General features: G+C 49.7%; 1 protein-coding gene across 5 annotated transcripts in view; it reads left to right on the top strand.

The window, feature by feature from the left end:
• The window catches only part of Rhobtb2 (Rho related BTB domain containing 2), a 31,973-nt gene extending 5,956 nt beyond the window's left edge, over positions 1–26,017 (top strand). For 4 of the 5 annotated variants that reach the window (XM_085828739.1, XM_085828737.1, XM_085828736.1 and 1 more), the window contains 10 exons: positions 41–147; positions 9,535–9,736; positions 10,575–10,678; positions 12,028–12,213; positions 13,090–14,108; positions 14,367–14,485; positions 16,573–16,723; positions 22,272–22,360; positions 23,029–23,134; positions 23,257–26,017. In XM_085828739.1, coding sequence (XP_085684865.1) covers positions 92–147; positions 9,535–9,736; positions 10,575–10,678; positions 12,028–12,213; positions 13,090–14,108; positions 14,367–14,485; positions 16,573–16,723; positions 22,272–22,360; positions 23,029–23,134; positions 23,257–23,477 — 2,253 coding nt within the window. In that variant the 5' untranslated portion in view covers positions 41–91 and the 3' untranslated portion in view covers positions 23,478–26,017. Of the gene's footprint in view, positions 1–40; positions 148–4,787; positions 5,397–9,534; positions 9,737–10,574; positions 10,679–12,027; positions 12,214–13,089; positions 14,109–14,366; positions 14,486–16,572; positions 16,724–22,271; positions 22,361–23,028; positions 23,135–23,256 lie in introns of those variants that run through there. The other variant, XM_021181580.3, reaches the window with a different exon arrangement.
• The last annotated feature ends 767 nt before the right edge of the window (positions 26,018–26,784 follow it).

The raw sequence follows: 26,784 nt of genomic DNA, 5'->3' as shown, positions 1-26,784 counted from the left end.
CTGCCTATCCCCACTCAACAGTTTGTTTCCTCCCATCTAGCTTCCTTCCCTTTTGCCGCTTCCACCAGGATCCCGAAGGGAACCCAGCATCATGGGAAGACAAAGAAAAGGCTGGTATAGCCCATGGGAGACCTCTCAGAACAACATGTGAGTGGCCGCTTTGTGGTGTTGTCCTCTGCTGCCTCTACTGCCTCTCTCCAAACTTTCACTTATCCATCCAACATTTATTAAACATCTACTGTGTGCTTGTTGAAGCACTAGACTAGCATGACAAATAGATAAATGCCTCTTTGAATACACATGTCCCTTCCAAAGAAGTTCTCAGTACAGGTAGGGAGAGGGACAGAGCAGTGGTACTAGCAGTGTGTCCTGAGTTAGTAGTGAAGCACAGGAGAAGATGGGGGAACTCAAGGTTGACAGCAGGTGCTGGCAGAACACTTTCTCGAGGATATGACACCCAGGCTGTTTTAAAGAATGATTAAGTATGTCCTAGTATGGTGGTGGGATGGGGAGCATCTTTGTGTCCCAGAGAGCTGCTCCTGCGAAAGCCACACCTCCTCATGGGGACCTGGTGGAGGTCTTACTCTGGTCAGAGAGCCAAGAAGAACCTGGGCTCCTGGCTCCCTCTTCTTACTTAGGCTCTGTATCTCAAAATATCTCAGCCTTTGCTCCAACTTTACTTCTGATCTTTGTTTCAGGTTCTGAGGAGGGGTGCTACCTGCTCCAGCAGGTACACTGCTCATATCACAAAGTCTGGTTGGGGGATGGAGAGGGGGTGACTCCAAGAGGAGATGGGCACTGTGAACATGTGCTTAGCAATCTAGAAGGCTGAGCTGCCGGTTAAGCACACAGAACACCCAGGCTGGAGGAGGGGTGGACAGAAGGGGTCTGTACAAGCTGGGCTGGCCTTGGGAGAGGTGGAGAGAGCCATGGAAAGGGAGCTAGCCTGGGTCTTGAGGTGTACGCCTACCTTCTTGAGAACCACGGTGGAGGCTTATCTCTCCAGCAAAAACTCTATCTTGTAAGTAGGCATCTGCCCACAGGAAGACGGCAGCCTTGTGATGGCCTGGCTCGGCTGTAGGGAGGGAAGGGGGGAAAGTGACATCAGAAGACAGGTTCAAGGGTACTTTAGGTCACAGACAAATGCTGGAATGAAACCTATCTTTGTGTTGCAGAAAATCCCCGAGACTGTAAGGTGCAAGGGAGGGAGGCTACCACAAAGCAGTGCTTAGGCTTCATGGAAGGGTGGTGCTCTGGCCAGCTAATGAGAGAGTGATGGAGCAGGTAGCAGGTGACTCCAAGCTGCAGGAAATGGGCTGAACAGGATAGAAGGAAAAAGGGGATAAAAGGTGGGTGGCTTGGGCAGAAACTCCAGGCCTGAGAGGAGACCTGACACAAGGAGAAGCAGCCTTTTGAGGTAGGCTGGTCAGCTCAGGATATGGGAGGCTGCCATTCTACAGTTACAGCTGCTGGCTGCCAGTTGTTGTTGGAGAAATCCCAGCCTCAGAGAGCTGCCACTGAAAGGTTGGGCAGATAAAGTCAGGCAGTGGTGCTGTACTTCTTTAATCCTAGCACTCTGGAGGCAGGGGCATGAGGTTCTCTGAGTTTGAGGCCAGCCTGGTCTACAGAGTGACTTTCAGGACAGCTAGGGCTACACAGAGAAACTCTGCCTCTACAAACCACAATAAAGAAAGAGAAGGAAGCCAGGTGGTGGTGGCGCACACCTTTAATCCTAGCACTTGGGAGGCAGAGGCAGGTGGATTTCTGAGTTCGAGGCCAGCCTGGTATACAAAGTGAGTTCCAGGACAGCCAAGGCTACACACAGAAACCCTATCTCGAAAACAAAAAACAAAAAACAAAAACAACAACAACAACAAAAAAAGAGAGCGAGAGAGAAGGAAAAAAGAAAAAGAAAGGTTTGACAGAGAGATAAGGCAAGCATGGTCCCAGAGCTGGATACAGAGCCTGGGAAGAAGTGGGAGGCAGAGCTTGGAGGAAAAGTGCCATGTCCAAACAGGACTGAGTGGGCTCTGACTGGGCGTGCTAGAGAGGTGAGGTGACCGAAGACTGGTGACTTAGTCAGGGTAACTATTGCTGTCTGTGATGAAACACCATGAGGAAAAAAAATCAAGTTGGAGAGGAAAGGGTTTATTTGACTTGCACTTCCACATCACCGTTCATCATTGAAGGAAGTCAAGACAGGAACTCAAACAGGGCAGGAACCTGGAGGCAGGGCCTGATGTAGAGACTGTGGAGGAATGCTGCTTACTGGCTTGCTTCCCCTGCCTTGCTCAGCTTGCTTTCTTACAGAACACAGGATGGACTGGGCCCTCCCCAAACAATCACTAATCAAGAAAATACAGGCTTACCTACAGCTCTGTTTGATGAAGCCATTTTCACCATTGTGGGTCCCACCTCTCAGATGACTTTAACTTGTGTTAAGTTAACATAAAACTACACAGCACAACTTCTGTCTGAAGAAAAGTTGCAAGGAGAGACTGGGGACTGTGTACCCAGGTAAGGGTGGTGATTCAGGCCACCTCTCCAGCTAGCTACTGGCCCAGCTCTGGTCACTCTACTGACTATGAGCAGGTTTAAAACTTGGACATTTGCATTGGTCCAAGACTGGGCCCCAAACCTGCATCTTGGACCCTCCCATGTCCCAGCCGGGCCGGCTTTCTCTCCCAAGGAGAAGAGGCATTGGCTAGAGAGTCACAGGCTCGACCGGCACACACTCTAGCTACCCTCTTAGCAAAGGAGAGGCCTGTTTGCCTGCTCAGCACTGTACAAGTGACATACTACGGGACACATGAAAGGTGATACCAGAGCACCCAGGTGGCAGAACTGAGTAGACTAGGGTCTGGGAGTGGAGGGGCCCTTGCCTGCTGTAGGAACCTGGAGAGGTTTTGTACAATCACTCTTAGGAGCATAAGCAATGAAGTGAAACTCTTCTATGTCAAATGCAGAGGAAGAACATACCTGATGAGCAAAGTAAGTCTGTCTTCCTTCCTTCCTTCCTTTCTTTCTTTCTTTCTTTCTTTCTTTCTTTCTTTCTTTCTTTCTTTCTTTCTTTCTTTCTTCCTTTTTTCCTTCCTTCCTTCCTTCCTTTCTTTCTTTCTCGAGACTCCTTCCTTCCTTCCTTCCTTCTTTCTTTCTTTCTTTCTTTCTTTCTTTCTTTCTTTCTTCCTTCCTTTCTTTCTTTCTTCCTTTTTTCCTTTCTTCCTTCCCTTCCTTCCTTCCTTTCTTCCTTCCTTTCTTTCTTTCTCGAGACAGGGCTTCTCTGTATAGCCCTGGCTGTCGTAGAACTCACTCTGTAGACCAGGCTGGCCTCGAACTCAGAAATTCGCCTGCCTCTGCCTTGCAAGTGCTGGGATTAAAGGCGTGCGCCACCACGCCCAGCTTCTACCTTCTTTCTTAAACATGCCTTTGAACTAGTATTTGTTTTATGAAGGCAGAATCTGAACAGGAAGTGTGAGAAAACACTTCCCGTCACTGTCAACCTTCTCTTCCGCTCTGGGTAGGTGTTGGAGGCCGGGGACAGTAAAGTATCTGCCTACTGCACAGTGATTAAACGAACCTGAGTGCACACTTACTTCAGGCGCCCTGGTGAGCAACTTTCTGTCCTAGGCACTCACAGACGGCATATTTCAGACAATACAAACTGAGTATTTATTTGCTTATAGCAGGGTCTCCCTACATCACCCATATTGACCCCAAACTTTCCATCTTCCTGCCTCAATCCTATCAATGGTGGGGTTAGAGGTGTGTATTTTGGCCAAAAATCCAGTTTTTATTTGACTTTGGAGAGGGGTAGTAAACCTCTCTTTTATATCATATTTTGCATAAACCAACATTAAAACGGATCTGCATTCTCAAAAAGGACGTTGGAAGTGTGATAGGGGAGGTTGCTGTGTGAAGTTTGCCAGGCTGCTTTAAAAAAACTGTCCAGAGAGAATTGGCAAGATGTGTAATTCCTAGCAGTCCGGACCAATCTATGGAACCCAGCCTTGACCGGGAAGGAAGGAAGAAGGAAGCGGACCGCGGACGCTTCCTTCTGATGAACAGAATGGATGGCATTAGACTCAACCCATTTTTATTTTAGGGTTTAGAGATAAGGTTTTGCTTTGTAGCCCAGGTTAGTCTTGCACTCATGACAATTCTTCTGTCTCACCCACCCAAGTGCTGGGGATGACAGTCACTATATTTAGAGCACCCACAGAGGACTTAGGTAGGGATTCTCTGGCTAATATTTCCTTGGCATTCTTTGCAAAGTTACGAAGATTCTACTGAACTCTCTTTGACAACAGGTTGGGATGGGAACCTCTAAAGAAGGTCTAGGTGGCAGACAGGTCAAAAAGTACAGGTATCCATACAGCAAACTCACTAAGAGCTCCAGAAGTCGGAGCTGTAGGGATGATGCAGAAAGAAAGGTCCCACAGTACTCGGAGCAGTTGTGTGTGTGGGGGGGGGGGGGGGGGGGCGGGGCGGGTAGAGGCTTGGCTGAATTAGGGAGAAACAGGAAGATCTTCCCGTGGCCCTCTGACTTGCATTCTCAGGGCGCACCGCCGGATGAGTTTATTCCTAGCCTCCTGGGGAAAACCATCCTGAGAGTCCTGCAAGGTTTTGAGACTGGCGAGGTCAGCTGCTGGCCATTCGTGGCTCCCAGGGGAAAAGGAAGGAGGTGCAAAACCAGGAGAGGAGCGGGAGGCGTGCCTGGGATCGGGGGCGTGTCTCGGGCGTGGCCTCTGGGTGTCCAATCCCCATCGCTCCGCTCTCCACCAACCGCACGCCGCTGTGGGCAGTCCTTGTCACAGCAACCGTTCCTGGGTGCAATTTTTTTCCCTTTTTTTTTTTTTTAATCCCTCTCCCCTCCAACCCCCCCAACTTTGCTTTTTTTGTGAATGAAAAAAGGAGGTCGTGAGCGGTCCCGGGGACTGCGGCGCTCGGCGTCTTAAGGCTGCGCGCGTGCGGCGGCCTCACCCAGCGCCTCGCTGCTCTCTAGCGCGCCGCCTGCAACCTCCGCAGCGCAGCCGGGCGGCGGCGCGGCCCAGCGGCCGGAGGTCGGAGCGGCGGCGCGCAGCCCGGCTCCGCGAGCCTCCATGACATTGGGCGCCCGGGGCGCGCGGAGATGCTGATCCGGAAGAGGCAGTGGCTGCAGTGCAGCGCCCCAGGCTGCTCACGTGCCGCGGTCCGACCAGGGCTCCTGTGCCAGAGTTTCTTCTGATCGTACCTGAACCGGGACCCCAGGAGTCTGGGTCTCCAGCACAGAGCAGCAGCGGCGGCGGCGCCCCAAATTGCACGCGCAGAGTGACCCCAGACATCTTACTAAAATGAGCGTGCTTAGCAGGAAGAGATGTGTTCCCTACACTAGAAATTACCCCGTCACATGTAGTGGTGTAAGTACACGATTGATTTCTATTATGGCCGGGTTGCAAGCAGCTTCTGCAAACGTGCCGCCTCGCCTTGGCTCATCCTTCAGCACCCTCCCCTCTCCTCCCTGCGTCCCTCCTGCCTTCCCCTGAGCTCCACTCTTCCCTTGGGCACTTGCTGAGTCTGCACAGTTCAGAGGGAAGAGAAACTAACCTTTCTTGGGTGTTTTTAGGGAGAACTACATGTTTTGCATCGGTGTGTCGTGCCCCTCCCCCTTCCCTATTTATTTCATTAAAAAAATTGTGTGTGCAGAGCGGCATGTCAGGAGGGAAATAAGAGATTCAGAGTGGTGGAGGTGTACCTTTTCCCCTTTTTCTTTTCTTTCTTAAAAACAACAACAACAACAACAACAACAACCAGTACAATTGCGGTGTTTGCTGCCGGCTGTGGAGCTAGCTGATTCTTTGAAGTCAACTCCACTGTGGTCTGTCCAGCTGAGTTTTGGCAAACTACTGGTGGAATTCTTGAGCTTTCTTTGTTAATGTTCGGGTAGCCTAGGGTTGAAAAGGTTTATCCTGTATTTAGGCTTCTGTTTCTGTTAATGTGATCACTTAATATCCCTTTGGGCCTTGCTTTACGTTTTCTGCGTGGGGAGGGAGGATCCACCCCTCCACCTTCGCCCATATTACAATGTCAGCGTCCACAGTGGGAGCTCCTTTAACTCCAAACCGACCTTTCCTTTGCTCCTCTCCTCCCGAGTCTTCCTTTCTATCCACCTTCCTTGCTTTTTACTTTCATTTTCTCGATTTTCCTCCCTTTCACGTTTTTTTTTTTTTTTTTTTTTTTTTGTAAGATGCAGGATGTGGGATATTGGTTGCTAGGAGACAAGCTAGGCTCCCAGGGAGATTGTCGTTTCCTTGACAACCAGACTAGGGCAGCCACAGATGAACAAGCCTCCTATCAGCTGTGGGAGGGAAAGGGGGGCTTTTGAGCTCTGCAAACAGTGTGTGTAGGGGTGCGGGGGTGGGAATGGGAGCCCTTGAGGTTTGTGGGTAATCTGAGCACACCTTCGGATCTGTCCTGGACAGAGCACAAAGAACTGGGGAAGCTGACGTGCAGGACACTGTTTGTGAAGGGGGGGGGGGGGTTGGGGACAAGAGTTGGGGAGGAAATCTCAGTGGCTTCAGGATTGTCAAGGGGGTGGAATCAGTGAATTGGAGGTTGTGATACCCTGGACGAGGGTGGAGGATGATCAGGAGGCTCTGGAGGAATGGGGCTGGGACAACTGAGAGGAACAGTGTCCAGCCACTGAAGAAGGGTGTGCCAGAGGGAAAGGGACAGTGGGAAAGTTCACCGCATGGTTTGTATTGTCATGCATCAGCAGTGATCCAGAAAAGTAGTAATATTCTAGAACAGAAGTTACATTAATATTGCCATGGTGTCGTCTGGACAGGATCCTCACTTAAGACAGGCCTGATTAGACAAAAAAGTTCTCCTGGCTTAATTGGGCCAGCTTGTATCTTAAAGGGAGATATAATTACACATATGGATATGCAATCTAGCATTATATAATACTATATTACATAAGACGACAAATACCTCCTCCCACCCAGGCTCCCTTGGCGTGAATTTACCAAAATTCACGTGTTCAGAAACTTTCTTCCAACATCCTTATACCCATTTTCTGGAGGCAGAGACTGAGTCCACAATAAGTGCAGTGGTTTGCCTCTTCCTAGATAGGACAATGAAGCTTGCAGTTGCTAACGTAGGAATGACAGTGAGCAAAAGGAAGCGCCAGTTGGTGGATGTGTTAAGGAAGCCTGAAGGGGCAGTTGGAGGGGGCATGGGCTTCAGTGTGCAGATTAGATAGAAATGTAAGCAGTCTGTGTCCTAAACTCATGGCCCATATTTGCCACTCTCCTACTTGTTTGCTCGCTGTCCCCTACTGAAAACTCTGGAGATGAAATCACAAGGTGTGTGTGTGTGTGTGTGTGTGTGTGTCTGGCTGTGTCAGGTCATAAAGCAGCTGTACTTGGACATGGCCCCTGGATTTAAGAACCCAGGCCTCTCCCATTCACTTCCAGACCTATATGCTAGTGATTCCCAACTATAGAAGTGCTGTTGGCCTATGGGTTTATGTCCTTATAGGTGAGATTCTGCCTTATCTCATCTTTTGTTGTTGTTGTTGTTGTTATTTGGCTCCTTAAAGCAGAAACCACACCCACGTGGCTCTTTCTGGTACCCACACATCCCTCAGAGGTCGAGACTAGGAACTGTTCGGGACAGAGAAGAGGAAGCAGAAAGCTGATGGCTGTAACAGTGGCCTGGAGAACAGGACCAGGAGGGCGTCGTAATGATGCAGTGGTTGTCATGTAGACTGGGCCTGAGCATAGTGGAGGCCCTTGTTAGTGGAGGGGTCCAGATCCTGTAAGGCTCCTAGGAGGATAAACCTGTCTCACTGAAAAGTCCTTGCTGCACCTTTTGCTTAGGCTGCTGAGCTGCATACCCTTGCACAAATCCCAGTTGCCATGTTACTTGAGCATTTCACTTCTGCATTCCTGCATGTTAGCATCTAGTTACAGCGTGCCAGGGACAGAGCTCCTCTGCTGCTGCTGCTGCTGCTGCTGGTGGCTTGGCGCTGGTCTTGATGGCTCAGCAGGAAAACGCCTGGGCAGCCTCCAGGACGACTCTGCGCTCAGCCTTCCTGGACCTGGGAAGGCTTACTTCAGAGATGACTCGCTGCCCATAGGGAATGAGCAGGGGCGCACTGATAACCCTAAGTACACCTGCCCTGCCCCTGCTCCCTCCTCCCCATCCTGCTTCTAGGAGGGTAGACACCAGTGGAGAGAGCATCCTCAAAGTCTCTTCAAACTCGAGCCTCAGCTTTTTAACCACTGACATGACATGTTAGCTACAAAAGGGCCTCTGTCTCTTCATCTGAGACAGAGGCATGGACACGCTACCTCTCTGCCAATCACCAAAGGAAACTGAGGCAGAAATTTAAGCTAAGCTTGACCCTCAACTTCTTTTTTTTTTTTTTTTTGGTTTTTTGAGACAGGGTTTCTCTGTGTAACCCTGGCTGTCCTGGAACTCACTGTGTAGACCAGGCTGGCCTCGAACTCAGAAATCCACTTGCCTCTGCCTCCTGGGTGCTGGGATTAAAAGCGTGCGCCACCACGCCCGGCTGACCCTCAACTTCTTCTAGCAGCCAGTTCCCCACATACACAATTTGTCTGGCTTCTCCCCCATAGTGCTGGAGGCATGAGGGTCTTCCAGTCTAAGCTTCTTCCTCCATTGGAGGTCCGAAGGAGATAGATCTTACTCATGGGAGCGGATGTGGGATGCAGTGGGTAGCCCAGGTTGGGTATGGGAAGGCCCATGTACCATAGAGTGTATTGTTCTGGGCTATGACTCCCTCCATCTCTGTCTCAAAGTAGGCTGAGCAGACACGTGGGCCATGTGACCGAACCAGAGTAGGAAAGAGGAGGCTTGTAGATTCAGTAGGTACAAAGAAGTCTTCCTACTCAAAGAGGCTGTCAGAAAACCCTCTCCTAGCCAATAAGAGGGCAGGGTAGGAGGATGGAAGTGAACAGGCTAGGTCTTGGAAATTTACCATCTGAGAGGGCCAGGGGAAAACAGGGGAAGCTAGGGAGAGCTGCCGCCCCAGCCCTGACACGTCCATTAAATTTTAAAGTGACTCTGCCCTGGAGCATGCTGGGAAGGGGTGGGACCTGGCCCTAAGTCTGCTTCTCTCAGCTGTTTTGTTCTGCTGCTGCCACAGCCCCAGGGAAGAGGAGGCCAACAGAGGATGAGTGAGCTACCAAGCCGATTCCCTCTCTCTGGGGGAGTGGGGCCAGGTCCAAAGCAGGTCCTGCCCTGGAATCTCTCACAGACTGCCTCCGTTCAGGAGCCCAGCTGCAGGATGGTGGGAGACCAGAGGGAGAGGAGCCATCCATCTGGTGGTATTGTGTCACTCAGCCTTCACGAGCTCCTGTTTTCTAGGGCCCCTGTAAAGTTGCCTACTCCTCTCTCTTTATGTCAGTGCCAATGCTTGACAGAGAGACAGAGCCAGCCGAGGAGGAGGGCTGCTTACACTGACCCTGGTCCTCGGGGGTAGAGCATGCCGAACTGTCCTGATAGCTCCTTTCTTGCCATTCATTTCAGGTCCCAATTAATGGATTCTGACATGGATTATGAAAGGCCAAACGTAGAGACCATCAAGTGCGTGGTGGTGGGGGACAACGCCGTGGGCAAGACTAGGCTCATCTGTGCCCGGGCCTGCAATGCCACCCTCACCCAGTACCAGTTGCTTGCCACCCATGTGCCCACAGTGTGGGCCATTGACCAGTATCGTGTGTGCCAGGAGGTAAGACTACAAGGCCCCTTGATTGGGGGCCCTGTGCTATGTGTGTTGAACTAGCTTGGTGTCTCTGGAGCTCCTGAGAGCCCCTAGGGGTGGGGTAGAGGTGGATGAAGCAGATGGAGCCTCTGGAGAGAGGTCTGAGGGAAGGTCACTCCCAGGGAGGTATCTTTGACCATTTGTGTTTGCAGTGATATTCAGGTTACTATTTCTATTGCTGTGATGAAAAACCATGACCAAAAGCAAGTTGGAGAGGTAAGGGTTTGTTTGGCTTACACTTCCACACCGTAGTCCATCACTGAAAGGAGTCAGGATAGGAACTCAAGCAGGGCTGGAGCTGATGCTGAGGCCATGGAGGAATACTGCTTACTGGCTTGTTCCTCATGGCTTGCTCAGCCTGCTGTCTTATAGAACCCACGACCACCAGACCAGGGATGGCACTACACACCATAGGTTCCCCAGCCAGTCATTAATTAAGAAGATAACCTGCAGCTGGATCTCATGGAGACGTTTTCTCAAGTTAGCTTCCCTCCTTTCAGATAGCTCTAGCTTGTGTCACGTTGAAATGAAACTAGCCAGCACAACTACGTAAGGTGGTGGCTAGGATTCTGACTTTGGCTGAGAACCGTGTCTGCAATCACAGTCCAAAGTAGTAACATGTTCTTCTACAGCAAGGAGTGTGCTCTTTTAAGGTCTCCCTGCTTCTGCTCAGCGTGGAGATTGCCAGTGATTTCATGTGGATAGCAGGTTGTACAAGACACATGTACCAGCCCTGTCCTCCCCATCAGGGTTGAGCCGGCATCTGTCCCCAAGAACCACTGTCCTGTCTCCCCACCATGCCCAGGTGCTAGAACGCTCCCGAGATGTGGTAGATGACGTCAGCGTCTCCCTGCGCCTCTGGGACACCTTCGGAGACCACCACAAAGACCGACGTTTTGCTTATGGAAGGTAGGGAAGGCCTAGGGGGCTTGCAGTGAGAGGGGGGGATGCGGTGGTGGTGGGCATTCCTTGGGGTGGAAGACATCCTGGGCTCAGAGGCATGGTGCAGAGTCCCAGCTCTGCAACCGACTAACTGTGAGCAGCACCGGCATGGCTTTTCTCACTGTGAGTTGGCGATCAGTTCTTTCTTCCTTTATTTTCTTTTTTCTTTCAATGCTGGATATTGAACCTAGGGCCTCGTGCATCATAGGCAAGTGCCCTACCACTGAGCTATATCTATCTCTTAGCCCTTTGCAAAGCAAAACAAACAAGAGAAGAACCATATTTTGAGATAAGATCTTCCAGTGTCCACCTCACCCAGGCAGCCTTGAACTAGAAGTTTTCTGCCTCAGACTTCCCAAATAGCTTGCCTGTAACACCAGGTCTGGCAAAGTAGGAATGTGTGTGTGTGTGTGTGTGTGTGTATCTAGATATGTGTATTGGCATTTACACGTTCATGTGTGTGCAAATTTGCAGGGAGGGCGTCTTGTACCCGTGTGTATATCTGATGGGCTGAGGTAAATGTGTCTTCTTTACTCTCCAACTTAGGGTTTTTGCTGTTGTTGTTATTGTTGTTGTTTTTGGTTTGGTTTTGGTTTTGGGTTGTTGTTGGAAACAGGGCTTTTTTTTTTTAAGATTTATTTATTATTATATCTATATCTAAGTACACGGTAGCTGTCTTCAGATGCACCAGAAGAGGGTGTCAGATCTCATTACGGATGGTTGTGAGCCACCATGTGGTTGCTGGGATTTGAACTCAGGACCTTTGGAAGAGCAGTCAGTGCTCTTAACCACCGAGCCATCTCTCCAACCTGAGACAGGGCTTTGTGCTGAACAAGGCACATACAATTTTGGCTGGTCTTGCTGGATAGAGTAGAGAGCCCCAGGGATTCCACTCCTCTTCCTCTCCCCTGCCACTCCACCCCCCCCCACCTCCACCCACTGTCGCTGTGGTGGGGACACAAATGCCTGTAGCCATGCTTGGCTTTTTCCGTGAATGTTGGAATACTGGGGATCTGAACTCAAGTCCACATGCCTGCATGGGAGTCACTCCCTCCGCTTAGCCGTATCCCCAGCTCCAAGTGATCGTTTTTTTTTTTAACTCCTGAGATAGCTGTGTGGCCAAGGGAATCTTTGTGCTTTAAAATGCTTACGTAAATTGTAGTCACGATTATTATGTATTGTGCGGAAACGGGTTCTTAAGGCAGGGCTAGGTTGTAGTGGTGGGGGTGGGATAGGGGCAAGCCAACGTGTTTTCCTTTTTCCAGGAAACCACCATCAGCTTTCTGTGCCGCTAACTTTTCTCTCCCTCCCCGCAGATCCGACGTGGTGGTTCTGTGTTTCTCCATTGCCAACCCCAATTCCCTCCACCATGTCAAGACCATGTGGTACCCAGAAATCAAGCATTTCTGCCCCAGAGCTCCTGTCATTCTGGTGGGCTGCCAGCTGGACCTGCGCTATGCTGACCTGGAAGCCGTTAACAGGGCCAGGAGACCTCTGGCTAGGTAGGGGTACTGGTGCCCAGGGAGAGGGAAGGGACATGGGGACAGGGTATCACTGTGGCTCCCTGCTCAACCAGGAAGGAGACCCACTGACCCTCATATTTCTCCTTTCACTTGGAACAAATTCACATCAAAATCAACAACAAGCATGCTCATTCATTCACTCACTCACTCACTCACTCAATTCATCCTTCTGTATCATTGTATACCCCCTATGGGGACAGTCTTGTTCTGTAATCCATGAGGAAAGACAGAGAGAAGACGTGTGTGTGTGTGTGTGTGTGTGTGTGTGTATATATATATATATATATATATATATATATATATATATATGAATGAATGGGTCTTAGAATTCTGCAGTGCTAATATAGTTGGCTCTTCATATCATGAGTTCCATAGCTGTGGGCTCAGCCAGCTTGGCTGTCCTGGAACTCACTCTGTAGACCAGGCTGGGCTCGAACTCAGAAATCCATTTGTCTCTGCCTCCCAAGTGCTGGGATTAAAGGCGTGCACCACCACTGCCCGGCCCACAGTGACGTTTTATACAAGGGACTTGAGTTTCCACAGATTTGGAATCTGAGGTGTATCCTGGAACTGATCCTCTTCAGATACTAAGGGATATCTGTCTGTCTGTGATTAAATGCCAGTGTGAAGCTTTTGCATGCGGGTTACCAGAGGGGGAGGTGCAGCCCCTGCTTTGAACTGGGGCAGTCAGTAGGGTCTAACATAGAAAAATGAAGCGTTCCTAAAGGACCGGAGGGCCAGGCAGAAAATAGAGGGGTCAAGAACAGATGCTGGGCAGATCCTCCTACCTGGAAGAAAATGGCCAGGCTCCTACCATCACCAACACAAGTTTGTTCTCCCTTCTTCATTCACCAGGCCCATCAAGCCCAATGAAATCCTCCCCCCAGAGAAGGGTCGGGAAGTGGCCAAAGAGCTGGGGATCCCTTACTACGAGACCAGCGTGGTGGCCCAGTTTGGTATCAAGGACGTCTTTGACAATGCCATTCGAGCTGCACTCATCTCCCGCCGCCACCTGCAGTTCTGGAAATCACATCTGCGCAATGTGCAGCGGCCTCTACTGCAAGCACCCTTCCTCCCCCCCAAGCCACCGCCCCCCATCATCGTGGTGCCCGATCCCCCCTCCAGCAGCGAGGAGTGCCCCGCCCACCTCCTGGAAGACCCGCTCTGTGCGGATGTCATCCTGGTGCTGCAGGAGCGCGTGCGCATCTTTGCCCACAAAATCTACCTCTCCACCTCCTCCTCCAAATTCTATGACTTATTCCTCATGGACCTGAGTGAGGGGGAGCTGGGGGGCCCCTCAGGGTCAGGGGGGCCCCGCCCAGAGGACCACCGGAGCCACCCTGAGCAACACCACCATCATCACCATCACCACCATGGGCGGGACTTCCTGCTTCGGGCAGCCAGCTTTGATGTATGTGAGAGTGTGGATGAGGCCGGCGGCTCTGGTCCAGCTGGCCTAAGGGCTTCAACCAGTGACGGGATCTTACGGGGTAATGGAACAGGGTACCTGCCAGGCAGAGGACGTGTGCTGTCTTCCTGGAGCCGAGCTTTTGTGAGTATCCAGGAAGAGATGGCAGAGGATCCTCTGACCTTCAAATCCCGGCTAATGGTGGTGGTGAAGATGGATAACTCCATTCAGCCGGGGCCCTTCCGGGCTGTTCTCAAGTATCTGTACACAGGGGAGCTAGGTGAGAATGAGCGGGACCTCATGCACATCGCTCACATTGCCGAGCTGCTAGAGGTCTTTGATCTACGGATGATGGTGGCCAACATTCTCAACAACGAAGCCTTCATGAATCAGGAGATCACCAAGGCCTTCCATGTACGCCGGACCAACCGGGTTAAGGAGTGTTTGGCAAAGGGCACCTTTTCAGGTATGGGACACACTTAGAAGAAGAAGGGGTTCTCTCCAGGAAAATTTTTGAGGGGTCTAGGTTATCCCCTTATTATTCGGAATTGCCATGAAGATATGGCTGTCCTGCTCTCAAGCTAATAGCTTGATGGTCTGCAGCCTGTTACTCATATCACATGGCTCCAGAAGGCAGGTGGGTAGTCAGGACCACGTGACTGCTTGGGGCCGATTCTCCAGCATATCCACTGTGTCCTTACACGATGCCTCTTCTCCTGGACAGATGTGACCTTCATCCTGGATGATGGGACCATCAGCGCCCATAAGCCCCTGCTGATTTCCAGCTGTGACTGGATGGCTGCCATGTTTGGGGGGCCATTTGTGGAGAGTTCTACCAGGGAGGTGAGGCTGGAGATGGGAAGGGAGAGGATGGGAGAGGCATTTACATCTTTGAATTTGAACATTGGTTAATGGTACTTCCCTGGGCTCCAGTCATATTCTAAGCCCAGTGATAGACCCAAAACACGTTTATAAGATGCTTCCAATAGCCAAGGATTTTTCAATATTCCAAGAGAGGAAATTACAGTAGCTTAGTAGTTTGGAAAGCTCTTTCATATATATCTCATTTAATTTTTCCCAGATGTACATAGAGCAAGCCAAACCTGTTATATGCAAGAAAGAGATGCCCTGAGAAGTTACACAACTTGCACAAAGTTATGCAACTAGGAAAAAAAAAAAAAGAGGGTAGATCTGGAACTTAGGATTGACAGTTCCTTGGTTCCTTAATTATACTCTGTAGCTTCCCCAAGACACACGGGAAAGCCTCTGTTCCAAGCTGAAGTGAGCAGTGTCTATAAAGAGTTTATCATTATTGAGCTATGGAGAGACCAACAGATCAGGAGAAAATGCCACCGGCAAGGTGGCTTGATAGAGATCCCAAGGAGGGTAAATGCACCCCAAGAGGGGTCACACTGAGAAGAGCGGGAGTCATCCAGGATGTAGAGGTGGAGATATTCCGGTCGTTTGATACCTGACTCTTGGGTGATTGGTATAGGAAATGGTAGACAGGTGCGTGAGTGTGGAAAAGGAGGTCCACTTGCAGGTAGCTCCTTTGCTAGCTGTAGAACTGTCTGGCTAGGCTACAAAGGCCCTCCCAGGCTCTAGATATCAGGGCATCCAATATAGAGTATAAAAGCACATAATGAACACAGTCCCCTTTCTCTCTCATCAGTGCCCATCAGCTGATCCATCTTCCTCCTCACTTGTCACCATCTTGGGTACCAGCTCAGCCTAGAGTTGGAAGGGGTTTGTTGATGAGCCCTTAGAGATGTTCTCCTGCATCCGGTCCCTCTTCTGTCCTCCTAGACAAGCAGAGTAGCCCGGTGACAGCCTTTGGTGTGTTCCATCATCTCTGTCTCCTGGACCACCAGTTACCCATCATTCTATCTTACAGCTAGCAAGGTTCTACTCTGCACAGGTGTATAAAATCCAATGGATCCCCTTGCCGTTTTCCTAGCTTGTCTGTCATTTCTTTGAAGTGGGGGGGTCATGTTATTTGACTTCTGCCAGGTACCCCTACTGCCCCCAAATTCCCACCCCTTTAGACCATGCTCACTAGATCCTTGACTGAAAAAAAAACAAAACAAAACCAAGGACCATCAACAGTTATGCTGGGTGAATTAGAAATGTGAGCTCCCTAAGGCTTCTGGGAAGGGTAAGCTGAATAGTTAAGAACTGAACTGGTCTCTGAAGTGGGAGAATGGAGTTGGACACAAAGAATATGGCCAGGATTCTTAGAAGCCCCCCTCTGGAGGGGGCCTGTGCACCCTGGGCATTTCTCAGCACCACAGACACACATTTTAAAGCTCTACCCTGTTCTCAAGCTTAGAGTGATTTCCATCTGATTTAAAAAAAAAAAAAAAGCAGGTTTTGTTTCTGTGCTGCTGTGAGGTGATCCCAGCGGCCCAGAGCAGCGGAGCTGAACAGCCAGCGGCTCCCTTTGCTCACTCTGTAACCCACTTCAGCTCTTCCCTGCAGGCACTGGAGACTCTGGGGAGTGGCTGACCCAAATGGCCCCCTTCAAGCATCCTCCCTGCCAGAGTGGCTTCAGGGAGATGCCAAGAATCTAGGTCCCTTTAGAAGGCACCAGCGCAAGGCGGGCGTGGTGGCGCACGCCTTTAATCCCAGCACTTGGGAGGCAGAGGCAGGCGGATTTCTGAGTTCGAGGCCAGCCTGGTCTACAAAGTGAGTTCCAGGACAGTCAGGGCTACAGAGAAACCCTGTCTCAAAAATCAAAAAAAAAAAAAAAAAAAGAAGGCACCAGCGCCCCTGCTGTCAAGACACTGAGCCAAGATTATTGGGGTTCCCTAAGCAGATTTGGGAACAGCCCAGAAGGCTGATGCCCACTAAGTCAGGTCTTTATCTGTCAGGATGAACTCTGGGCCACCCTGGACTTCATGCCACTTGCCTGCTTCTTTCCCTGCCCCCAGGTGGTGTTTCCATACACAAGCAAGAGCTGCATGAGAGCTGTGTTGGAGTACCTCTATACAGGCATGTTCACCTCCAGCCCAGACCTGGATGATATGAAGCTCATTGTCCTGGCTAACCGCCTCTGCCTGCCACACTTGGTTGCCCTCACAGGTAACTAACTGTAGTGTTGTTCAGGGACCTCCCTGGGGCAAGGTCACAAAGACCCCAGGGAGTGATTATGCATCCTTTCTTACCTCTCTCCTCCTGGGGACAGGCTGGGATGGAACATCAAGGGAAAAAGTGCTTTTAGGATTCGGTCTGCTGGAGAGATGGCGAAGTGGTTAAGGGCTCTGGGTAGCTCTTCCAGAGGACCTGGGTTCAATTCCGAGCACCCACATAGCAGCTCACGTGTCTGTAATTCGAGATCCAGAAGATATGACACCCTCACACAGATAGATATACATGGAGGCAAGACACCAATGTGCATTACAAAGAAGAGTTCAGTCTGCTGGTATGTGTAGTGTTTTGCCTGAAGACATAGATGTGCAGTGTGTGTGTGTGTGTAAGAGAGAGAGAGGGGAGGGAGAGGGAGTGTGAGAGAAAGAGAGGGGTCTCCTGGCATCACCAAATGGTCTCTGTCAGGTGATGACACTTTGACCTTCACTCAGGTAAGGTCAAGAGTCACAAGGAATAGAACATCTTTCTGTTTATACTGGATGGTTCTTATTCTGGTCAGCTTCCTGTTCTTTCTTTTCTCCTCCTCCTCTTCCTCCTCCCGCTCCTCTTCCTCCTCTCCTCCTCCTCCTCTTCCTCCTCCTCCTCCCGATCCTCTTCTCTTCCTCCTCCTTCTCCTCCTCCTTCTCCTCTCCTCCTCCTCTTCCTCCTCCTCCTCCTTTCTCCTCCTCCCGCTCCTCTTCCTCCTCCTCTTCCTCTTCCTCCTCCCGTTCCTCTTCCTCCTCTCCTCCTCCTCCTCCTCTTCCTCCTCCTCCCGATCCTCTTCCTCCTCTCCTCCTCCTCCTCTTCCTCTTCCTCCTCCCGCTCCTCTTCCTCCTCTCCTCCTCCTCCTCCTCCTCCTCCCGATCCTCTTCTCTTCCTCCTCCTTCTCCTCCTCCTTCTCCTTTCCTCCTCCTCCTCCTCCTCTTCCTCCTCCTCCTTTCTCCTCTTTGACCTCATTCTTTCCTCCTTCTTCCAGAAACAAGGCAAACGTTGATCAGCCACTCACACACAGTTCCTCCTAAGGATTGTGAAAGTTGGGCCTGGTGCTACGGACTGTAATGAGAGCTAACACGAGGCAGAGGTAGAGGAGCCTAAGTTCAAGTCTTGCATGAGCAGCAGAGTCCTTTTAATTATTCTGGGAGACTGAGCGAACCTTGACTCAAAGAAAGGGGGTGGGGACGAGGCTGTGGCTCAGTGGTGCTGCTTGCTTCCTTATACAAGGCCCTGGGTTTAGTGTCTAGCATCAAAACACATGGGGGGGGGTAGGGAGGAGGGGGAGAAAGGGAATAGTATAGAGCTATAGCTCAGCTTTTAAAACGAGCCAATCCCAGAAGCCTTCAAGGCAAGGATGACGTGGGCAGCCAGGTGCCCACAGTGGAAAGGGAATCTGAAGATGGAGAACCAGGCAGACAGCTTCTGTTGCTGTTGCTGTTGATTTAGATACTAGTGTTAGTGTTGAGGTCAAGATTGATTGTCCTGGGCAGGTCAGGAGAGGGCAGAGAATTGCCTTAGAACTAGAGTCTGGACTTAGGCAAGGGCCAGAGTCAAAGCTACAGGATTCCTGGGAAGTTAATTAAGATTAAGGACAGACTCCAGGGAGTCAGCATTGTGATGAGAGAGGAATCAAAAGGGACTTAGCAGTCACAGGAAGCAGAAATCACTGGCCAGGGCTGAACATTAAGAACCAGGCCCACAAAGGGAGTCGAGTAACCCAAGTGAGGGGCGAGGGAGTCTCTAGGGTAGGGATTAAGACCTGTATCTTGGCATTACAGTTTCAGCGCTCTTTGGTGCCCATGGAAAGTGGTGCAACCTTTCCAGAGGCCATGACATTTCACAATCTGACACGGACTAATGCTGTTTTTCAGAAGACTGCCTCTCAAGTAATGACCTCAGGGAGAGACTAGACCCATAAAGGTATTTCTAGGAGTTCTTTTCATTAGGGCAGGAATTAGAAGCGAGTTGGAGAAGCACCCTTGGTTAAGCCCACACAGGTAATTTTCGCACAGCTACCGTTTAAAATGTCAAACTGCACTGTCCTGCGGAAGGCCTTGTAGAAAGTAACATCTAATTACTTCCCCTCCCCCGCTCCCCCCAAGACGATCTGTGCACGTTAGAGAATGTGCACTAAGCTGTGCCGGTCCCTCCACTTTGTGACGGATCTGTGGGAGTTGCTGAGTTCCAGGTGGTTGATACGTTCCATTTCCTGAGGTTATCAGTTCATACTTAATCTTGTTTGTTGTTAAATACAACAGAAATCAATGAAATATATATTTAATGACTTCTACAGCAAAATCCTTTTATCAGTTTGACGAGTGCCAGGAACTTGAACCTCCCTGGCCACACCACTTGTTATATCAATGCTCTCCCCATTATAGATTGCTCTTTTCTCCCCAGAGGAATCCACATTGTGAGGCTGTCTTCTCTTACAGTAATTTCTACAGACTCCCTTCCTTTACAGTCTGTAGTTTCATCATCCAAGCATGCTGCATGCTTCCTTTAAACATTAGAGCTTGGTTTCACTTGTGTGTGTGTGTGTGTGTGTGTGTTATCTTTTGAATTTCATTTAATCAATTAGTACCTGTCCATTAAAAAAAAATCTTCCTGAAGTTACTTGTTGAAAAACAAACTATCATAGTTTGCTGTTTGCTACTGTGATTTAAGAAAAAAAAAAAAATGAGCCAAGTCAGGTTAGTAGAAGGAAGCTTGCCAGTTAGAGCCATTCACAAGGGAAGCCAAGGTAGGGCTATTTACTTATTGTATGTATAGGAATACACTGTGGCTGCCTTCAGATACATCAGAAGAGGCTATCAGATCCATTTTAGATGAGCCACCATGTGGTTGCTGGGAATTGAACTCAGAACTTCTGGAAGAGCAGTCAGTGTTCTTAACTGCTGAGCCATCTCTCCAGCCCCAGGAACACTGTTTACTGGCTTGCTCTCAATGTCCCACTCAGCTTGCTTGCTTATACAACCAGGACTACCTGCCTTGGGTTAGTTATGCCCACCGTGGGCTGGGCTGTCTCACACCAATCAACAATAGAGAAATGCCCCTACAGACATGGCCACAGGCCAATCCGATGGAGGCAATTCCTGGGTAGAGGTTCCCTCTTCTCAGGTTGACTCTAGTTAGTGTCAAGTTGACAGAAAGTAACCAGCACATGCCCACTCTGGTTTTCAGTTGTACACTTACTTACTTATTGTGTGATGGTCCAAGGACAACTTTTGGGAGTTGGTTCTCCCCTTTCACCCTATGGACTTTGGGGATCAAACTCAAGTGTTCGTGTTTGGCAGCCAGGGTTTTTACCTCCTGAACCATCTCACAAGCCCTAGACTGTCTTTTGGTCTGGCTGTTTTCTGTGAGCCAGATTTTTTTTTTTCCTGATTGCATTCTGTTCTTTTGGGGGGAGGGGATGGGGTCCTTCTGTAGGCTAGACTTGCTTCATACTCTGATCCTCCTGCCTCCACCTCATGACACACCTAGCTTATGTGGTGCTGGGATGGAACCCAGGGTTTCAGGCATGGTAGGCAAGCACTCTACCAACTGAGCTATAACCGCAGTCCCATGTTCCATGTGCATGGTATAGATAATATAATTCTCTCCCGACCATACGTCTTGTAAACTGGCTATTCAATTTAGGGTCTAGATCCTGATGCATTAAAAAAAAAAATACTGCCTTCAGTAATTTCTCTTCATCAAAAGAAAAAGATTGTCTGATTTTCTTTTCTTTTCTTTCTTTCTTTTTCTTTCTTTTTCTCTCTCTTTCTCTCTTTTTTTTGTGGTTTTTAACAGTTATTGAGAAAAATAAAAAATAAAGTAAATAAATAAATAAAAGGCCGGGCAGTGGCACTTGGGAGGCAGAGACAGGCAGATTTCTGAGTTCGAGGCCAGCCTGGTCTACAAAGTGAGTTCCAGGACAGCCAGGGCTATACAGAGAAACCCTGTCTTGAAAAACCAAAAAAACAAAACAAAACAAAAACCAAACAGTTATAGAGTATCACTGCTTAGACCTATCATCTCATCAGCTGTTCTAAAAAGATACTATCCCAACTCAGCCGCTTCCTTCTGCAAAGTGAGAAAGGCCCGTCACTTACTGTTTGGTTACCCGCTAATAGTGCTTCTGTAGTTAAAACGGGAATACTTGGTCCTTTCCTTTGAGTTTCTGAGATATAGCTCTTCCCTCCCACCCTTGAGGGTGGCCAATTTTTATTTGTGTATTTTAAAAGTGTTATCATGAACATGAACATAATTGTTTTTGTTTTTCTTTCAATGTATTCTCTCTCTCTCTCTCTCTCTCTCTCTCTCTCTCTCTCTCTCTCTCTCTCTCTTCTTTTTTCAAGGCTTCTCTGTGTAGCCCTCGCTGTCCTGGAACTCACTCTGTAGACCAGGCTGGCCTCCAACTCAGAAATCTGCCTGCCTCTGCCTCCCAAATGCTGAAATTAAAGGCGTGCACCATCATCACCTGGCTCAATGTATTATTATTTTGTTTGGTTGTTGTTTCTAAGACAGAGTCTTATAAAGCCCAGGCTGGCCTTGAACTTGCTTTGTAACTTAAGCTGGCTTTGAACTCCTGATTCTTCTGCTGAATCTTCCAGAGTGCTACGATTGTAAGGCATACACTACCACAACCAACATTTGTTCTTTTTGAAGTTCAAACACTATACCTTTAGCCAAGAGCCGTCTCTTTGCATTGCTCCGGAGTCCTTGGTGTCCTTGCTGTCTAGAAGGAAAATGTCCTAGCGCCACCGTGTTTCAGATCTGGAGTCAGCCGTTTCTCCAAATACTCTGGTTTCTTAGTGGTGATGAACCCAGGGCCCTATACATGCTGCTGGAAGTCCTGGTCTCTTACAGTGGAAACGACAATGGGGGAATGCTCACTGGTCTTATGATACTTTCCTTTCCTGGTCTTTCCTGTTGGAGGAGCTGGAAAAACACACCCATCTTTCTAAGGATGAAATACCTCATGGGTTCATTCTGATACTTTTATTTAAATTTGGGGCCAAAGGAGTTTATTCTTCATATAAATGTTTGAATGTAAACTGGAAGATTTATACACCATCTGCTAATACATTTTAAATTAATTTGAATAAGTAGGTTTAACCCACAGTTCTATGTCAGAGTTCTCAGGCTATCTTCATTTTCAACAAACATGAGGTTTCAGACTGTCTTCCGTCAGTGGCTAATTGTACTGAGGGCTGTGATCCTCTGTGTAGCAGGTTGTACAGTGGGACGTGTGTAGTTTGAAAAAAGAAAAAACCGCTTAGCTAGCTCAACATCCCTTTTCCATTTCCCATTCCTGCCCCACCGAGGTCTTACCCTCATCCCTATTTCCCCTCTAATAGGAACAAACCTAAAGTCTCCTTTGATCTTTCTGGCCTGTTGGGACTTAGCCCTGGCCTGATTGGTTTGAACTCCTTCTATAGCAATCCCCCACTGTGGTACATAAGCACTGTAGGTCCTTTGTCATGTTCCATCAGCTGATTGTTGCTGTATGTGTGTGTCACAGAGCAGTACACAGTGACTGGACTGATGGAGGCGACCCAGATGATGGTGGACATTGATGGGGATGTCCTTGTATTCCTGGAATTGGCACAGGTATTGTGGCAAGGCAAGGAAGTAACAAGTCTTGACTCTAGACCCTGCTCGTAGACAGAGTGTAGGGCTCTGGGAGGTAATGGGTGGGCAGAGTGTACAGCCCTGGTCGACATCTGCAAAGAGAGCTGGCCATGACAGACAGAGGGACCGAGACCATAGGTCATCAGAGGGGACCCCAGGATAGGGCTTGAATCATATAGGGGGTACTGAGATTAACTGCCTCTGTAGTGCCTCTGAAGTTAACTGCCTGCTTCCTTATTACCAAGCAAAGGAGTCCTGGTGGCAGGAATTGGGCCTTTGAGGGTGGCTGGTGCCAGGTTTTCTAAGCTCAGTTGCCCCCTTCTTGGTGCAGATTGCTTTGTTTGCAGATGGGAGGAGAAGGGGATCCTGGTTGGGTAAGAGCTGAGGAGAGCCGGTACTAGAGGAGGGCATGTGGGACACGAACAGTAGTGGTACACATGCTTGAGGCAATTGTGGGGTTGATAATAGGACCCAGGAGCTCACATCAATCATTGTCTTGCCCAGTTCTGGCAACGGAAAGGATGCTTGTGAGGGTTGGGCCCCTTATGATTGCAGAGTATCTACGGGCACTGCTCAGAGCTGCTGCTCCGTAGGCCTCGATGTGGAGTCTCTGCTCCAGTAGGGATGTGTTTCTGTACCACTCACAGTTCCACTGCGCATACCAGTTGGCCGACTGGTGTCTTCACCATATCTGCACCAACTACAACAATGTGTGCCGCAAGTTCCCCCGAGACATGAAGGCTATGTCTCCAGGTGAGTCTCTGTGTCAGCCACACAGGTTTCTGCGGCAGGGCTAACCCAAAGCATGGGCAGGGTAGGCTTAGCGCTGCCCTGAAAATACCTCCTAACTTCGGACCCCTGGCATTGTTGTCTAGAAAACCAGGAGTACTTTGAGAAGCACCGGTGGCCGCCAGTCTGGTACCTGAAAGAAGAGGACCACTATCAGCGTGCGCGGAAGGAGCGAGAGAAAGAGGACTATTTACACCTGCGGAGGCAGCCCAAGCGGCGGTGGCTGTTTTGGAACAGTCCCTCATCACCGTCCTCCTCAGCAGCGGGCTCAGCATCCCCCTCCTCCTCCTCCTCGGCTGTGGTCTGAGATGCTGCCACCGTCTTCTGATCCCGCTGCTGTTGTCCTCATTAGCCCTTGTCCTTCTGCTCTTCTGTATCATCCCCTCTACCCGACAGGTGACGAGGGAATTCACCTAACCAGAATCCTAGGGCAGAGCCGTTCTCACCAGCCAATGTGGCCCAGGCTAAGAGGAGCCAGCCCTGCAGATCAGAACAGGGTCCACCTACAATTCCAGGCAGGGCAGGAAAACATCTGCCCCACGCAGGAGAGAGCTCAGAGCTCTGATATTTTCTCTCTGGACTTGACAATAGAGCCAGTGGAGGAAAGCTACCCCTGTACTCGGGCTTGTCTGTATTGGTGTCTGCTTTTGTCAGAGGCAGCTACCTCTCTAGGAGCTGGTCTTTTTTTTTTTTTTTTTACCCCATCCACAGACTTTTGAGGGTTGCAAGTATTTCGTGAGCATTGTCCTGCGGGCTTATTGAAATCCTTGAGAAGTTAAGGTAGAAAAGAAGTCTTCAGAGCCCACATCAAGTCTCCTAGGCCGTGAGGTGTGGCTGCTGGCGGGTTGAAGAATAAACTGCAGCCTGCCAGCATCCTGTAAGGACTGACTGCAGGCAGTGCAGACTTAGTGGTGGATAGCAGCGGTGATTCAGTGTTCAGGTTTGTAGGCAGCACTTCAGTACAATGTGGGTTCTCTACTTCACCCTTCCCACACTCATTACATCTGACATTGGATGAAGGAGGAGGAAGAGGAAGAAGAGGAGGAGGAAGGGTGGGTTCTGTGCTCAGCAGTTTCATGCCCCTCTGGGGTTTCTCCCCCTGCCTCTGGGTAGCACTGCCTTTTATGAGATGGGAGCAGAAACAGCCTAACAGGAGAAACCCAAACTCAAAAGCACCGCCAAGACCATGTTATCCTTCATCTCCCCAAAAGAATGAAGTTCTAAAAAGAGAGACCCTGTAGGGTGTACATCTTCATAAGGCTGGATGGAGGCCTCTATTATTATGTGGCTATGAAGGGTCAGTAGTACCAACCACTCCAATGCCTTTCAGGGGAGGACCTGTACCCTCCGTTTCTGAGGATGCCATTCCCCAAGGCTTGCTGGGTCTAGGCTACTAGGTTGCAGGGAAGGTGTGGGCTTCGGGGCTCAAATGGCTTTGTACTTTTCCATCTTGATGCAGGATACTTTTCCAAAGGTGACTCTACGGGATGTGCATGGGGCAATGTGCTTCCTGGGGCGGGGGGGGCTTTCAGTAGGAATTAAATGTCAAAAAAGGGTGTACTGGAGAACAGGCTACACATAGCCAACCTGGTACTGGCTGGGGATAAAGGGAAGGAGAAAACAGGGTAGCTGAGCAGGAAGGAAATGATGATAGTCTAAAGAGGAATTGGGGTGACTGGAGGATTGACAACAGTGGCTGGAAGCCCCCGTGGGATTGACACTGAGTCTCAGTTGACCCTTCCCATTACCTAATTATGATCTACATATCACCACCTTTACCCTCTCTCTAGACTTACGAGGTGAAGTCCCATGAGGGTGTAGGTCATGAAAGTTCTGGGTCCCCTCCCCTGAGAAAATGCTTTAGGTAAGGAAATACTGGCTGAGTCCACAGGACTTAGATAGGTTGCTTAAGCTGGAATTAAAGCAACCCCAGAAACAAATGCAACCTACAATTGTGTGGTACCGGGACCTAGAGTTCTGATCTGGCCTTGTCAGAAGAAACAGGAAGTAGCAGGTCTCACAGTGCTGATTTTCTGTAGTCTGAGCCTGGAACCGCCAAGCCGGCTGCTTGCTGCCTAGGGGTTAAAAGCCCTCCAGAGTTGCTGGCTGGGAAGTGTGTTGTGTGCTGCCCTCTACTGGCTGGTTTGTCCTGCTGCTGAATTCTAAATGGCTTCTAGTGTGGAGAAGCCTGCACTCATGGAAAAGGCAGGCAGCTTCTCACACCTTCCTTGGACGATACAGGGGTATCTCTCTCGGGAACTGTAGATGATAGGTAGATGTCTGTCCTAATGAGCAAGGGGAATTGGGTCTCCCAAGTGATTTACAGGGCTGAGCAGCCTGGGCATCACTGGTGATGAGGATGGACAGGCTAGTAGGAGAAAGATCTGTGGAGGTGGAGGAAGACCAAGGAGAACACCATGCCCCACCCAGGCCAGTTCACCCCTCAGGGACCCACCCCTACCCCCACAGCTGTCAGAGCTGGTGTGCAGCAGGTGGACCCTTGTGGCCTTGTATACCCACAGTGGGGGGGTGGGGGTGGGGCTGTGAGTGAGCCAGGAGAGGGAGGTGCTGCTTGCAGTCCCTTAGTACATGGGTGCTCTGGATTCCAGGGAGACAAAAGCAGGAGAAACTCCAGTGTGGGACAAGTCTGGCATAACGCCCCCAGGGGTGGGGCAGTGTCCCAAGAGCATGCTCCTCTGGACTATGTCACATGTCACTCAGTGTTGTCTTAGAGGACGGGGGTAAAAACACAAACAAACCGACAACCCCTCTCCACACACCTTTTTATATAAGGTTTCATATTTAATTTGGTCATGAATTCATAATACATGAGTATTTTGTATCTAATGACAAGTCTTGTACTGTTTTATGTTACCAACACACTTCTAAGAGGCATAAAGGAAGGGCATCAAGTGAGAGGGTGAAACACCTGCTCTTGGGGCTGGGTACAGCGCCCAGCAAACCCTGATGTGCAATCCTGATGTCGGCCTGGACTTGCACTCAAGATACCATAACCAACACTGGCAAGGATAATGCTCAGAAGTGGGAGTCTTCCTCCTGAAGCTCCATGAACCACAGCAACTAGGACTACAGAATGACTGGGACCAGCCATCTCTAGGCAACTGTCCTGCTGTGTGCCGAGCATCTACTGGAGAAGCCTCTGCTAGAAGGGGGTAGGAAATAATGAGGCCTTATGCTCGATCGTTCAGCAGTTTAAGAGCACCTGCGTTTGCTCTTGTACCTGGACTCAGCTTCAAGCACCCACATGCTGGATCACAACCATCTGCCACTCCAGGACAAGGGGACCAGATGCCCGTCTGACCTGCAGACCTCCAAAGGCTCCAGGCATGCATATCATGCACATATCCATGCTGGCAAAACATTCATACACAGCAAAAATTTAAAAATGAAATAACGAAATAGATGACGGCCACTTACACTGCTATCTCTTTTTTTTTTTTTTTAAATTAGGTATTTTCCTCAATTACATTTCCAATGCTATCCAAAAAGTCCCCAATACACTCCCCACCCAGTCCCCCACCCCCACCCCTTGGCCCTGGCGTTCCCCTGTACTGGGGCATATAAAGTTTGCATGTCCAATGGGCCTCTCTTTC

The sequence above is a fragment of the Mus caroli genome, unplaced genomic scaffold (assembly GCF_978045245.1).
Source record: "Mus caroli unplaced genomic scaffold, Mus_caroli_1 scaffold_12, whole genome shotgun sequence".
In the NCBI taxonomy this organism is placed as follows: Eukaryota; Metazoa; Chordata; class Mammalia; order Rodentia; family Muridae; genus Mus; species Mus caroli.
The sequence above is the reverse complement of the archived record's forward strand: the minus strand, read 5'-3'. Positions and strand labels throughout refer to the sequence as shown.